At 36.7% G+C, this 15,324-nt stretch overlaps 1 protein-coding gene across 5 annotated transcripts in view; it reads left to right on the top strand.

Annotated features, from left to right (window-relative positions):
- SMARCA1 (SNF2 related chromatin remodeling ATPase 1) overlaps positions 1-15,324 on the top strand; it is a gene marked incomplete at its 5' end in the record, with an annotated part of 154,916 nt that overhangs the window by 33,011 nt on the left and 106,581 nt on the right. For all 5 annotated transcript variants that reach the window (XR_014327116.1, XR_014327117.1, XM_082864640.1 and 2 more), the window contains 2 exons: positions 6,690-6,800; positions 7,062-7,175. Coding sequence is in view for 3 of the 5 variants with exons in the window: in XM_082864640.1 (XP_082720766.1) it covers positions 6,690-6,800; positions 7,062-7,175 (225 nt within the window). The remainder of the gene's footprint in view (positions 1-6,689; positions 6,801-7,061; positions 7,176-15,324) is intronic.

The following is a 15,324-nucleotide window of genomic DNA, read 5'->3' as shown; positions in this document are numbered from 1 at the left end:
GGATAATCAGTTTTTTTACCTATCAAATGGAGGTTGGAGTAATTACATTATAGAGTAATTAGAACAAAATATGTAGCACTTAATATGAATTATATTAGTAATAATATTATTGTTAACATATAGTTACTTAAATGCCAGAAGGACTTTGTTACAGGTGGTCTCATTTATAAAAGAATGCCTTGTAATATACTTCATGGACAACAAAGGTCTCTTGAAGAAATGGGAATTTTATTTATTTTGTCTGTTTAAACTGAAATTATGGCTATAATTTTAAAAACTTTTAATTTTCAAATGACTTCAGACTTTATTGCAAAAACTAGTAAAGAGTTCACATATATCCTTCACTCAGCTTCCCCTAATGTTAACAATTTACTTAATCATATTACAGTGATCAGGTCCAGGAAATTAACATGTTTTCCCCCTAATGTCCTCTCCCTGTTCCAGGGTTTATAATCCAGGATCCCACATTGCAGTTTTTAAAAACAGAGTTTTATTTTTAAGAGCAGTTTTAGGTTCACAGCAAAATCAAGTGGAAAATACAAAGACTTCCCGTATTCCATCTGCCTCCCCGCAACAGCTTCCTCCACTGTCAACATCCCACACCAGTCGAACCTACACTGACATCATTATCATTCAAAGTCCATCGTTTACATTAGGATTCACTTTTGGTGTTGTACAGTCTGTGGGTTTGGATAAATGTATAAATGACTGGTATCCACCATTATGATATCCAGAATAGTTTCACTGCCCTAAAAACCCTCTGTGTGCTGCCTGTTAATCCCACCCTCCCGTCAACCCCTAGCAACAACTGATCTTTGCACTTTCTCCATAGTCTTGCCCTTTCCAGAATATTATATAGTTGGAATCATACAGTATGTAGCCTTTTCCAATTGGCTTCTTTCACTTAGTAATATGCATTTAAAGTTCCTTCATGTCTTTTCATGGCTTGATAGCTCATTTCTTTGTAGTGTTGAGTTATATTCCATTTTCTGGATGTACTACAGCTTATTTATGCATTTATCTACTGAAGGACATCTTGGTTGCTTCCAAGTTTTGATAATTATGAATAAAGCTGCCATAAACATTTATGTGCAGGTTTTTGTGTGGACATAGATTTTCAACTCCTTTGGGTAAATCCTAAGGAGCACGATTGTTGGATTGTATGGTAAGAGTATGTTTAATTTTGTAAGAAACTGCCAACCTGTCTTCCAAAGTGGCCATACTATTTTACATTCCCGTGGGCAGTGAATGAGAGTTCCTGTTGCGCCACATTCTCACCAGCATTTGGTGTTGACAGTGTTCTGGATTTTTGCCATTTTAGTAGGTGTGTAGTAGTATGTCTTTGTTTTAGTTTGCATTTCACTCATGACATATGATGGGGAGCATCTTTTCATTTGCTTATTTGCCATCTGTATATTTCATCGGGGAAGTGTCTCCTCAGATCTTTCGCCCATTTAAAAATCAGAATGGTTGTTTTCTTATTGTTGAGTTTTAAGAGTTCTTTGTATATTTTGGATAATAGTCTCTTATCAGATATGTCTTTTGCAAACAATTTCTCCCAGTCTGTGGCTTGTCTTCTCATTCTCTTGACCCACATTGCATTTTGTTGCTGTGTCTCCTTGGTCTCTTCTAATCTGTGATAGTTCTCAGTCTTTCTTTGTTTTTCATGACCTTGACCCTCTTGAAGAGTATTGTTCAGTTGTCTTGTAGTTTGAATCTCACTTTGGGGTTGTTCGACATTTTTTTCATGATTTGATGGACATTATGCATTTTTAGCAAGAATGTGTTGGAAGGGATGTTACGTCTTTCTCAGTACATCATACCAGGGAACATATGACATCACTATGTCATGTTACTGGGGACAGTAACCTTAGTCACTTTGTTGAGGTGATGTCTGCTGGCTTTTTCCACTGTAGAGTTCCCATTTTTCCCTTTGTAATTGATAAGTATCTTGGTGGGGGGAGATACGCCTCAAATTTTTGCACACTGGTTTTAGCATCTCTTGGTGGAGTTTGCCTGCAATAGTTATTGCGGTGTTTACTTAACGGTAATTTTGTATTTCCTTCATTCCATCTACATTTATTAATTGGGATTTTTCTGTAAGGAAGAGCTGTCCCTTCTCCCCATTTATTTATGTACTCTTTTATTTATATCAACATGGACTCAAGGAGAGTTATTTTTTGAGTTATAATACAATTCTATCATTTTTATTTTGTTACTCAAATTGTTCTATAAAGCTGTTAAATTTTTTAACTGACAATGAATTTTTTAAAATAAAAAAGCTTATTCTTGGGTATTGATTTTACTGAAAAATCAGAGGTGAGCCATTTTAATTTGCATTGCAACTAGTATGTTGATAATGCTTTGTTGCTATCATTATTTCTGGTTAGTTTTTAGTATCTTGACCAAAATCTATGTGGTTATTCTATCTATAACCTTAATTCAGACTACTTATGGCTTACTCTGAGGAGATGGAGGTGACAGCCTGCATACACAGAGTGCAAACTGCCTTCCTAATATGCTTTTTAGATCTCATTATGTGATATGAATTTTATTAATTTTACAATTATTCCCTTGGGCTTATTGTTATTATAAGTGTTTTATAAAGTAACAGTGAAAAGTCTAAATATCAGTGGTGCTTCCTACCTACTTTCTTAGAGGAAAATTTCTAATATAACAAGTTTTCCTGTGTTTCTAATTCTAACAAAATAATGATGTACAGATATAAAGAAATTTTAATGATAACAATTATGATGACTTTTATAATTGACTGACTAAATCAGATTTTTTTCTGAATATTCTGAGTTGAAATTATATTTTTATTATGTCTTTCCATATTTTCTAGATAGGTTCATAAAATAAGTTCATACTGTCCTTTGAAGAGAATTGAAAACCTGCAAGAATGTTGTTCATACATATGGAAATTGCACAGTGAGGTAGATTTTTATATAAGATTTGTCGAACCAGTTGCATTAGTTGATAACCATACCTGGTGAATTAAGTCATAATGACTGAAATTGATTCTGAATAAATTAACCTGAATAAGTTTGTATTAATGTAGTCTTATCTAAAACAAACTAATTTAGCATGATTTATTCTGTTTTTGAAAATCCAGGAATTGGCCTTTAATACTTATTTCACATTTGAATATCTAAACCTTCAAACAAGTATAGGTTAAATGGCCAAATACATTACTTTTAGAAAGTTAAGTTATTATTGATTTTTCTTCCCAATTGAGACAAATAAATATTGGTTATTAAAAAATATCTTTTCGGGCTTCCCCGGTGGCGCAGTGGTTGAGAGTCCGCCTGCCGATGCAGGGGACATGGGTTCGTGCCCCCGTCCGGGAGGATCCCACATGCCGCGGAGCGGCTGGGCCCGTGAGCCATGGCTGCTGAGCCTGTGTGTCCGGAGCCTGTGCTCCGCAACGGGAGAGGCCACAACAGTGAGAGGCCCGCGTACCGCAAAAAAAAAAAAAAAAAAAACTTTTCTATTACTGTCATCTCACATTAACCCATCTGAGGGGAAAAACAAAACAAAACTCCTCATCTTACAGAACTCACATTATCCATCTCATGAACTTTTAGAGGTAAAAGAGACATTTAGTCTAACCTTGTTTGTGATTAAGAAATCCCATCGGTAACATCTAGGACAGTTATCTAGCCTCTGTTTTTTTTTTCTTCCCCCCATCCAACCTCTGGTTGAACTCGGTCATGTTGGGATTCTTATTCAGGATATTTCATTTCACTGTGTTATATTCTCTGGTTCTCAGAATACTTCTATTTTTAAAAAAATATTTATTTATTTGGTTGCACCGGGTCTTAGTTGTGGCACACAGGCTCCTTAGATGAGGCAGGCGGGCACCTTAGTTGTGGCACGTGGGCTCCTTAGTTGAGGCAGGTGGGCTTCTTAGTTGTAGCATGCAAAAAGCTCTTAGTTGTGGCATGCAAACTCTTAGTTGCAGCATGCATGTGGGATATAGTTCCCTGACCAGGGATTGAACCTGGGCCCCCTGCACTGGGAGCACAGAGTCTTATCCACTGTGCCACCAGGGAAGTACCTCAAAATACTTCTTATTTGGCTTATAAGCTCCTTGGTGGAAGAGATTGTTTTATTCATTTTTGTATCCTTGACACTTGCAAATAGGTACTTAAGACATATTTGTTAAATTATATTGAGTAGCAATCTACTTTCTTGTGACTTTCCATGTTGGTTTTAATCTTATAGATCAACAAAGAACATTTTTTTCTATCTGATAGACTTTTCCATATGTGGATGCCACCATTTTGTCTTTAGTCTTTACTTCTCTAGACACAGAGTTTATGATTTCTAACCATTCTAGTCATCTTAGTTTATCTTCCACTCTTAAAATGTGATAACAAGGTTAGAACTCAGCCTGTAGATGAGGTCAAATAGAGTGGGACCATTAATTGGATTGGATTGGCCGAAAAGTGCCTTCGGTTTTTAAGTAAAAATAAAAGACACATTTTTCATTTTCACCAAGAACTTCATTGAACAACGTATTCACCCTGTTGTTTCACTACCTTCTGGCATTTTTCAGGCAACTTCATAATTCCATCTTCCCAAAACTTTTTATCTTTTTGAGCAGAGAACTGTTCGAGGTTCCTTCTACAGTCTTCCAGGGAATTGAAATTTTTTTCCATTAAGAGAATTTTGTAAAGACCAAAATAATTGGAAATCTGAAGGTGCAATGTCTGGTGAATACGGCAGATGAATCAGAACTTCCCAGCCAAGCTGTAACAGTTTTTGTCTGGTCCTCAAAGAAACATGCGGTCTTGTGTTACCCTGATGGAAGATTATGCATTTTCTGTTGACTAATCATCGAGTGCTGCTTTCAGTTGGTCTAATTGGGAGCAGTACTTGTTGGAATTAATCGTTTGGATTTCCAGAAGGAGCTCATAACAGAGGACTCCCTTCCAATCCCACCATATACACAACATCACCTTCTTTGGATGAAGACTGACCTTTGGTGTGGTTGGTGGTGGTTCATTTCACTTGCCCCACGATCTCTTCCATTCCACATTACTGTACAGTACCCACTTTTCATCACCCGTCACAATTTGTTTTAAAATGGAACATTTTCATTATGTTTAAGTAGAGCGGAAATATGGTCAAGAAGGTTTTTTTCGCTTAACTTATGTGGAACTCAAACATCAAAGCGATTCACATAGCCAAGCTGGTGCAAATATTTTCAGTGCTTGGATTTGGATATTTTGAGTATGTTGGCTACCTCCCGCGTAGTATAACGTTGATTGTTCTCAATAACTCGATTTGATCGCTATCAACTCCAACTGGTCTACCTGACTGTGGAGCATCGTCCAGTGAGAAATCTCCAGCACGAAACTTCGCAAACCACTTTTGACACGTTCGATCAGTCACAGCACCTTCTCCATACACTGCACAAATCTTTTTTTTTTTTTTGCGTTTCTACCTTTCTTGAAAAATAACGTATAATATGCTGGAAATGTTGCTTTTTTTCTTCCATCTTCAATGTTAAAATGGCTACACAAAAATTCACCAATTTTGATAAGTCTTTTTTTTAAAATGCATGCTGTTATGACAGCTGTCACATACAATCTAACAGAATTATTTCAAATGAAGTTAAAGACAAGTAAGTGCTACTAGAGCCATCTTACAGAAAAAACCAAACAAAACTTTTAGCCAGCCCAATAGATTAATGGCCTCTTTTGTGTAAAAGTAGTAGGCTAGGCACTGTGAAATCAAGAAAAATATCTGAACTAGAAAAGCATACCTACAGACTCCAGAACTTTATATTGTCACTTTTGTATATTGACTTTTAAATTGCATTTTCTAGCTGATATTGGGGTAAAGTTTTGTAAGGCTACCAAATCATTGTTCACACCACTTTGGATATTTAATAATAACTTACATTTAACTCTTGGCAGTTTACCTAATGCTTTCACATATATGGTCACATTTAATCCTCAGAGTAGGTATTATTATTATTCCCATTTTACAGATGGAGAAAATAATTTCTTCAGAGTTATACAGTTGGTAAAGTGGCAGAACCTGGTTTCAAATTCAGGTCTTTCTGATTCCACTGGCTTTTCCCACAGCTACCTTACCAAGAGGTCTTATTTTAAAATTTCTCTTGATTTGAAGGGATATGTGGCTGTCATGTTGATATTCATTATTTATGCCTTTCAGCTATTTTCTAATTCATATACTTAACACAGTTACCAGAATCAATATTAGTCTTCCTCCGATATTAGACGCTATTTATTTATTGACATAAAATATTAACCAGATTATGCAAATTCTTCTCAATCACTAAGCAAGAGCTAAGTTTCAAACTTCCTTTAAAAAAAAAAGAAAACCATCCTTGCACTTGCACCTAAACTTGGTATACAGTATGAGGTTTTGGAAGTTGGGATGTATAACTGACTTATAAAGCAAGTTTTTTTTTAATTGAAGTATAGTTGATTTACAATATTGTGTTAGTTTCAAGTGTACAGCAAAGTGATTTAGTTACTTCTTTTTCAGATTCTTTTGGGGTGCATGTATCTTTTCCAATTAGAGTTTTACAAAGCAAGTTTTGATTCTTCCTAATGGCTTTGGTTTTCTCGCACTTCTACAACCTTGATGTGCTTGATATTTATAAAAAAATTTGGAATTATTAAACTCCTCATTCTTGTTTTCGTGTATAGCTTGGAATGGTGGAATGGATTGAACCTCCCAAACGAGAACGCAAAGCCAACTATGCGGTGGATGCCTACTTCAGAGAGGCTTTACGTGTTAGTGAGCCAAAGATTCCAAAGGTAAAGCAGTATGAGGCCAGGTTTTATGTCCTACAGTAGAATTGTCTTGTAACGTGGTCTCTGATTCAGATTTACTTATATTAGTGCTAAATCTTAGTCCCTAAAATATAACAATACAGAAAAGTACTTGATATGCTCCAGCCATATAAATGGATTCCATTGTATTTATTTTTCTATATATAAAAGAAATAATAAAAGATAAGTGTGTTCACTTCATGTACTGAAAACAAATATATATGTAATGCATTTTCTCCCCCGCAGGCTCCACGACCTCCAAAACAGCCAAATATTCAGGATTTTCAGTTTTTCCCACCACGCTTATTTGAGCTCCTCGAAAAGGAAATTCTTTATTATAGGAAGACCATAGGCTATAAGGTAATTTTTCAGTTTTTTGGATTAGCATAATACAATCTTTTAAGCTAATATAATGTATCAAGCTAGACTAGAAAGTGTTCCATTTTAATGTGAGAGAACTTAAGAGTAAGTCAAAATAGTGGTGTTTTTAAAACCAAAGAGGGGGTTTAACTAGAAGCAAAGCATCAAGCTACCCAATCACCAGTAAGATCATCACTAAATGAGATTAGTGGAGAATTATCCAATATTTCAAAATAGTAATACCATTTTAATAATGCTCGTGTTCAGGTGCTCGAAGAATATGTAGAATAAACAATAGGTATGTGTTTAAATAGAAGTGAATGTATAATAGATGACAGGAAATGTTTGATTATTTTCCTCAAAATGACCAAGAAATAGTATTTTTGTGTTTATTGCTCGTAGATTGATAGAAGCCCTGTTGGTGGTTAGTAGATTGTGGTCACTTAGGTGTTAAAATAATGATAAACACGATAATGAATTATGGAACTTAAAAATGATCTTTTGGAATTCAAATTTCTTACTTATATAGGTAGGTAAGAACCCGTTTGTAGTGAGTGAAATATAATGTTTGTCATACTTACAGCTATCACATTGAGAGATTAAGCATACCAGGTTATTTCTGTATGTTGAAATTGGCTTCCTAGTGAGTGGAAAGGGATGACCAAATAATAGTCAATAGTATGAACAAAATTATAAAAGTATTAACACTGTTATAATTTTATGAAGATTTATGTTTTATGAATTGGAAGCTGTATTTTAAAATTTATTTTGTGAACTTTTATCACAAGTGGAACTGTGACCAGTTATTTTGATTAGTAACTGTAATATGCCTAGAAAAGCTCCATATATATATATAAGATATTTAGTTAGTTAATATTTTCGAACTGAGGGAAGAGATATGGGGACATATGTATATGTATAACAAACTCACTTTGTTATAAAGCAGAAACTGACACACTATTGTAAAGCAGTTATACTCTAATAAAGATGTTAAAAAAAATATTTTGGAACTGAATGAATCTCTAGAGTGTTTCTACTATTTGTCCAAAGTGGGAGCACTGTCATTTGAAATAGAGCAAAAAAGTTTTGCTTGCTATTTATGTACCAAAGTTTAGATATATATAAATAGGGACAAGAAACTTAAGGTGAATATAAGTGGAAATATATATAAATAGGAACAAGAAAGTTAGGGTGAATATAAGTATAAAAATATATAAAGTGTTTAGTTATAATCTGGTTAGGGAAATATGATTAAATTTGAATGTATTTAACCAACAGGACTGGATAAAATCCTTCTTAGGAAGTTGTAGAAGAGTACAGGAATCATGGTTGAACATCGGATCAGGCATAAAACCAGTTTCAAAGAAAGTGAAAACAGCGATATGGTAGAAGAAACAGGCAAGTTATAGGTTTAAAATGTAAAATAAAAATAGTAAAATTAATAAAGTAGTGAATAAGATTTCACGAGGTAAACAAATATATACATGATCCCACTAAGAATTAGTAAACATTTTAGGTTTAGATCATTATTTTCTGTTAACTTTTATTGACTATTATTAGTGAGACTTAAAGGAGAATTAAATTGAAATGTTAGACCCCAGTAATCAACCAAATATCTGTGTAGAGCATCTTATAATTGAATAAATGTTTTACCACATACTTCATTTGATTTCTTAGAAACCCTGCGAGATAGGTGTTATTATCACCTCTATATAATAGGTGAGGAAACAAGTTCAGTGAGGTTAAATGACTTGTTCAAGGTCAGGTAGCTAACAGAGTTGCCAAGGGTGCTGGTCTCAAACACAGGTTCTGAGCATTCAAATGCTATGCTCTTTCCACTCAGACATTCTGGGCTATTTCTGCATCTGACATAACTCTGCTTCTTTCTGCAGCCCTAAATAAGGACTGTGTTTACAGTGGTTTGACATGTTGTTTGGGAGGTGAGCCAAGTGGTAGTCAAGTAGCAGCAATAAAAAAATCACCTCTGCTAATATAACTGTTTATGCTCCTTCTTTGGAGATACTGAAATTCTGTTCCCTGTGATAATACAGTGCCCACCACATTCTCGCCACAGCTCTGGTTTTAATGTAAATAGTGCCTTTCATTACAGGCAGTTTGTGGTTAAGGGTCAGGGTCTTACATGACAGTTGGGTGGTGGCCAGCTGGAAGGAGATGGAGGAGAGAGGAAACCTTAGAAGAGGGAGGAATGAAGGGACAGCTGCGAAGGGTGATAGGAAGGATGAAGGTGCAAGAAGAGAGGAAAGGGATGAGTGAGCAGAGGGGAGATGGCACGGCATCCATGCTGTGGCACCTTACTGTTTTCTGTTCCTCACCTCCCGGAGAGAAGTGACTGGAGAGGGAGTGTGAGTGAAAGGAGGACTGTTTTTCATTTAATACATATTTATCGAGTGCTCCCCTATGCCAGGTCCTATGTCAAGGTCTGAGGATAAACTGACGAATAAGACAGTGGGGGTTCCTCAGTGCACAGTACTCATGTTCTAATGGAGGAGACAGACATTAAGATGAAAGCACAGCGTAGTGACGTTACTTGTTTTCAGTACTTACAAAGGGTGCTATGAGGGATCATAACGTGGGTATCTAGTGTGGAGTGGGAGATCAGGGAGGTGGTCCCTAAGGACCACCATTTAAGTTGAGATCAGAGAGATGCACAGGAATTAGCCAAGTGAAGTGTGGGACAGAAGCGTTCAGGTGGGGGAGCCACAGGTACAAAGGTGTTGTGGTAGGAAGGAGGATTGCCCCTTCAGAAACTGAAAGAAGGCCAGTGTTGCTAGGGAGTGGTGAGAAGGAGAATGACTTGAGATGAAACTGGTGAGTTGGTTGAGTTGGATCAAGTGGAGCACTGAACATTAATTATAGGTCATATTAATTAGGTTGAACTTCAGAGCAAAGAAAGCCTTTGAGATGTTTTTAAGGCAGAGGGGTAGGTGGGTGATGGAATAATAACAGCAGATAGTTATTTAGTCCTTACTTGTGTTGCTTACTCTTCTTAATTGTTGAGAAATGATTAGCTCAGTATTCTCAGAAGAGCCCTGGAACTACATACCCATTTTACAGTGGGGAAACTGAGGCATACAGAGGTTGAGTAATTTGCCCTGAGTAATTTGCTCAAGGTCAAGCCACTTATAAGAGGTAGAATATGATCAGACTTACATTTTTAAAAATCACTCTGGCTGGGCTTCCCTGGTGGCACAATGGTTGAGAGTCCGCCTGCCGATGCAGGGGACGCGGGTTCATGCCCCGGTCCGGGAAGATCCCACATGCCGCGGAGCGGCTGGGCCCGTGAACCATGGCCGCTGAGCCTGCGCATCCGGAGCCTGTGCTCCGCAATGGGAGAGGCCGCAACAGTGAGAGGCCCGCGTACCGCGCAAAAAAAAAAAAAAAAAAAAAAAATCACTCTGGTTGCAACACAGAGAATGGTGAGTTTCTCCAGGGAAACCAGCCAGGAGGAGGCTGCTGCAGTGTGAAGATGCAAAGATGGTGGTGGTGGCTGGGAGTGTGGTGGTGGCAGTGGGGGTGGAAGAAGAATCGACCCCCTACCACTCCACTCCTAGCCCCAGGCTCTCCTCAGCCCCATCCTGGATTGCCTTTGTACTGTCTTAAGACTTGCCTTGATCCTCTGTATGCCTACTTAGCTGGGGATTTACAAGACAAAGAAGAATACATTCTGGATGTTGGTTCTTTCTGAACCTTGTCTCTTCCATTCTTTACCAGGGGCTACAGACCTGAGCTAAGGTGGGTGCTTTAATTGGGTGGGTCTTGTGTTTGAGTACAGTTGTCCCTTGGTATCTGCGGGACATTGGTTCCAGAAGCCCACAAAGATACCACGATCCGTGAATGCTCAAGTCTCATATAAAATGGCGTAGTATTTGCATGTAACCTATGCAAATTCGCCCATATATTTTACATCATCTCTATATTACTTATAATACCTAATACAATGTGATTGCTATGTAAATAGGTATAAATACAATGTGAATCCTATGTAAATAGTTGCCAGCATGTAGCAGATTTAAGTTTTGCTTTTTGGAACTTTCTGCAATTTTTTCCTCAAATGTTTTTGATCTGAGGTTGCTTGAATCCACAGATGCAGAACCCGCGGATACGGAGGGCTGACTGTATAGACAGATGAGCATGGCATGTTAATCACTTGCAAAAGCTTCCTATAAAGGATGATATGATATTGATAAGTGTTGGGCATATCTTCTCAAGGATTCCTAGCATTGATTTTTTTCCCCCCTACTAAACCTCCAGAAAACTAACCCAAGCCACAATATGAATGGAACAATAGTTTGTTCTCAGATGAACAGGACTGCTGTAGTGGAGTTTCCTGATATTCTCTACGTAGTTAGGTTCTCAAAAAGGGACTCCTTTCCCTCTTTCTGCTTAAATGATTGTTAGCTCAGGGAAGGGAGGTTTTGTCTGAAGCTGGGGGCATTGTGGTGCATGGTTCCATTTTGTCCATTTTGAGTCCCCACTGTCACATTCTGTAGTGACTTGGAGTGTGGTTAGTGAAGGGCTCAGTAGGCTTGAAGCAGTTGGTAAACAGCATTTTTCTTCAGGGCCTGCTTATTTGCATTTTTATTTTCTGTTTTGTTTTTTCCCCTCAATACTCAGCACAACAAGGTCACAGCAGTATTCCTGATAATAAGATCTGGAATTAAAGAGTTCTGTTTTATTTGAGGCTGAGAGAAGTAGTTGTTTGTTTTGTCCTAACCACTTGGTAGATAGCTGTGCATTATGTGCCAATTTTCCCTGCTGTCTAAGCTCTGACCTTGTTGCAGGTTAGACGTATTCAGAAGCTTCATTGCTCTTGTGACTTAAAGGAGTTACTTAATGCTTTTAATCACTTGCTCAATAAAACCCTTCCATTGGAAGAAGGTGACTGAATTGATATTTCAATTGCAGAAGTTTAAAAATCCGGAGTATCCAAAAGTCCCATTGAGTCTAAGACATGGAGTGAAAGAGTTTTGCCATATTAGAAGCTGAAGAAAGCTGTAGGACATTCTAATATATATCTTCAATAAAAATTCTTTGGGAGGGGATATAAACATTTGACAAATGCAGGAAGTTCTATAATCTTTGTGAGTTTCCGTAATGTGTCGTTGTGGGCCACCTGTTTTGTTGTGGTAGAATTAAAATACAGTGAGCTGATTTCAGGTTACTACTTTTATTTTGTGTGTTGTCACATTTAATTCAGTATTCCATATTTCTATGAAATGCTTGCTGAAGCTCCTAAGAAACAAGGCCCCCCAAAAAGTTTTTCACTTTTCCATGGAACATAACTCTTAATCACAAATTCCTTACTATCTGACTAGAAATCCAAATAATAATTGAGCTGTTTCCTTGAAAGATAACTTCTTGTATATTAAGTGTTACTGGGGGTCATCAGTAATATATACAGTATGAGTACTTGAGATACCATCTAGCTATCTGTTTAGTACTATTGGCCTATAATTCGTCTACTTAATTCTTTTATAGCACTTTGAAATCACTCTAGGAAGCTAAATGTCGATAAAACCTCATGAGGTAAAAAATGAATACCTTTTAAAAATAATAAATATTAAGAAGGAGATTATTTGTAGGAAGAGATACAGGAATTTAGGAATTACGAGTCATTTCTAATTCTAAAAATTTTAGCAGTTGTGTATTTGAGTAATTTTTAGAACTAAAATTGTAAATGTGGGCTTCCCTGGTGGCGCAGTGGTTGAGAGTCTGCCTGCCGATGCAGGGGACGCGGGTTCGTGCCCTGGTCCGGGAAGATCCCACGTGCCGCGGAGCGGCTGGGCCCATGAGCCATGGCCGCTGAGCCTGCGCGTCCAGAGCCTGTGCTCCGCAACGGGAGAGGCCACAACAGTGAGAGGCCCGCGTACCGCAAAAAAATTTTTAAAAATTAAAAATAAAATTGTAAATGTAACATTGATGAAGTCATTCTAAAGTTTTGCTGTATTAAAAATATGGGCAGTCGATCCTAAAATCTAATGGTATGGTATAATATTCTGATTTTGCCTTTATTAAAGTTCAGGTGGAAAACCTTTAGTATTGAAGATATCTACATAGAATAAAAAGTTCATTTTGTGTGGGTATATTATCCATTTTGTGTCATAAAATTAGATGTTTGTGAAATATTTTGTTAAAGTATGGTTTGTCAGGTATGGAAAGTTTGAAGCATTTTGGTAGAGAAATATCTTAAGATTAAAGAGGTTTTCCTCAATGAAAGTTAAAATTTATGGCCAAAGTAATTTCACCAGCAACTGAAGGGGTCTGTTAAACTTTTAAAGCTATGTCTGTAATTTTTTTCAACATTTTATTATGAAAAATTTCCAAACAGAAAAATGTCAAAATAATTATACAGCGAACACCCATATACACACCACATATATTTTCCAATTTACATTTTACTGTATTTGCTTTATCACCTATTTGTCCATTTCTCCAGCGCTCTATCAAATGGATATCCTTCTTATTTCTTTATGCATTTCAAAGTTGCAGACATAAGTATATTTCACCCAGAAACACTTCAACATGTATATCATTAGCCAGAGTTCAATATTTATTTGATTCTTTTTAAGATAAAAGTTATATACATTGAAATATATACATCTTGCGTGCCATTTGATGAATTTTGACAAATGCATACGCCTATATAACTGAAGCCCCTATAAAGTTATAGAAAGTGCCCCTTCCCAGTCAATCCTCATATTCATTCCCCAGACACAACCACTGTTCTGATATTATTTTCATCTGTAGATTAGTTTTTTTGTTCTAGAGTTTCACATAAATGGAATCATATATTATGTGTAAGGCTTCTTTCACTTAGCATAGTGTTTTTGAGATTCATCTATGTTGTCCCATTATCAATGGTGCATTCCTTTTTATTGCCGAGTACTATTCCATTGTAAGGATATACCACAGTTTGCTTATCCAGTCTCTTGTTGATGGACATCTGGACTGCTTTCTGGGTTTTGGCTCTTGTGAGTAAAGCTGCTATAAACATTCTCCTAAAAGTCTTTGTATAGATATGTTAGGAATGGAATTGCTGGTGTGCCTGTGATTTAAAAGTGGAATTTAGCTATTGAAAGAAGTGATTTTAAATCATTCATATCACTGGACTACATTTCATTTTTAATTTACACCTTCTTTTCCATTTCCATTTGCTACCATCCTAGGCCAGGTGATCATACGTCATTTCTAGATTACAACAGTTTAGCTGGTTCTCTTGCCTCTAGTTGCTTCCTCACTTCAATCCATCCAGCACAAGGCTTGCAGGTGAAAACAGTACTCCTTTGTTGAAAGATCTCCAATGGCTTGCTGTTGCCTACTGTGTAGTTTCAGAAGGCCCTCTAATTCTGTTTCCCCCTGGCCTTGTTTCTTATCCCGTCTCAACATAAACCTTATATATGCTCCTTCCTGTTTTTGCCTTTACCGTTTTTGCTTTACTGCTCCAGCCTAGAATATTCGTTCTCTCTTCTCCATCTCCCCAAATTCTTATAGTTCTTAGAGTATAGCTCAGAATTCCGCAGCTAGGTTGTGAGCTCCTTGTGGGCAAGGACCATGTCCACTATTTTTTATATTCCAGTGAACACCTATCATAGTGCTATGGACAAAATAGACATTTAGTCAATACTTACTAATTTGATTGTCTCATACTGATGATTATGTACAAATGAATCTGTTTTTCAGTATGTCTTTTTAATGCCCAGTTAGTAGGTTTTATATTTAAACAACTATTGGATGCAATAGTTTTAAAAATACTTATTTTTAAATTACAATGCTATGGTTGAAACTCTATGAAATATGTATAACAATTAGAGAAATGTACTCTAGTATGTATTATAATCATGTTTTAGTAAAACCGTGACTATTTGATACGTCTAGAGGATGAGTCATTTATGATAGGTGTGCCTTCCAAACAGTGGAAGGCTTACTGCCAACCCTGTTCTTGCCATGTTTGATGGATGCTATAAAATGTACTATACATGTTATATACCTGCCCTCGTAAATCAATGTGCTGCATTGTCACTGCAGATGCACATAAAAATGATGTGAGGCTTTGCGCTGAGTGACTTAGTTTATCACTCCATACAATGAATGCTGCTTTATACTGCTGAACTGTATGGGTTGTCTAAGT

This window comes from Leucopleurus acutus (genome assembly GCF_964270905.1).
Source record: "Leucopleurus acutus genome assembly, chromosome: X".
In the NCBI taxonomy this organism is placed as follows: Eukaryota; Metazoa; Chordata; class Mammalia; order Artiodactyla; family Delphinidae; genus Leucopleurus; species Leucopleurus acutus.
This window is presented reverse-complemented; position numbering and strand designations above follow the sequence as displayed.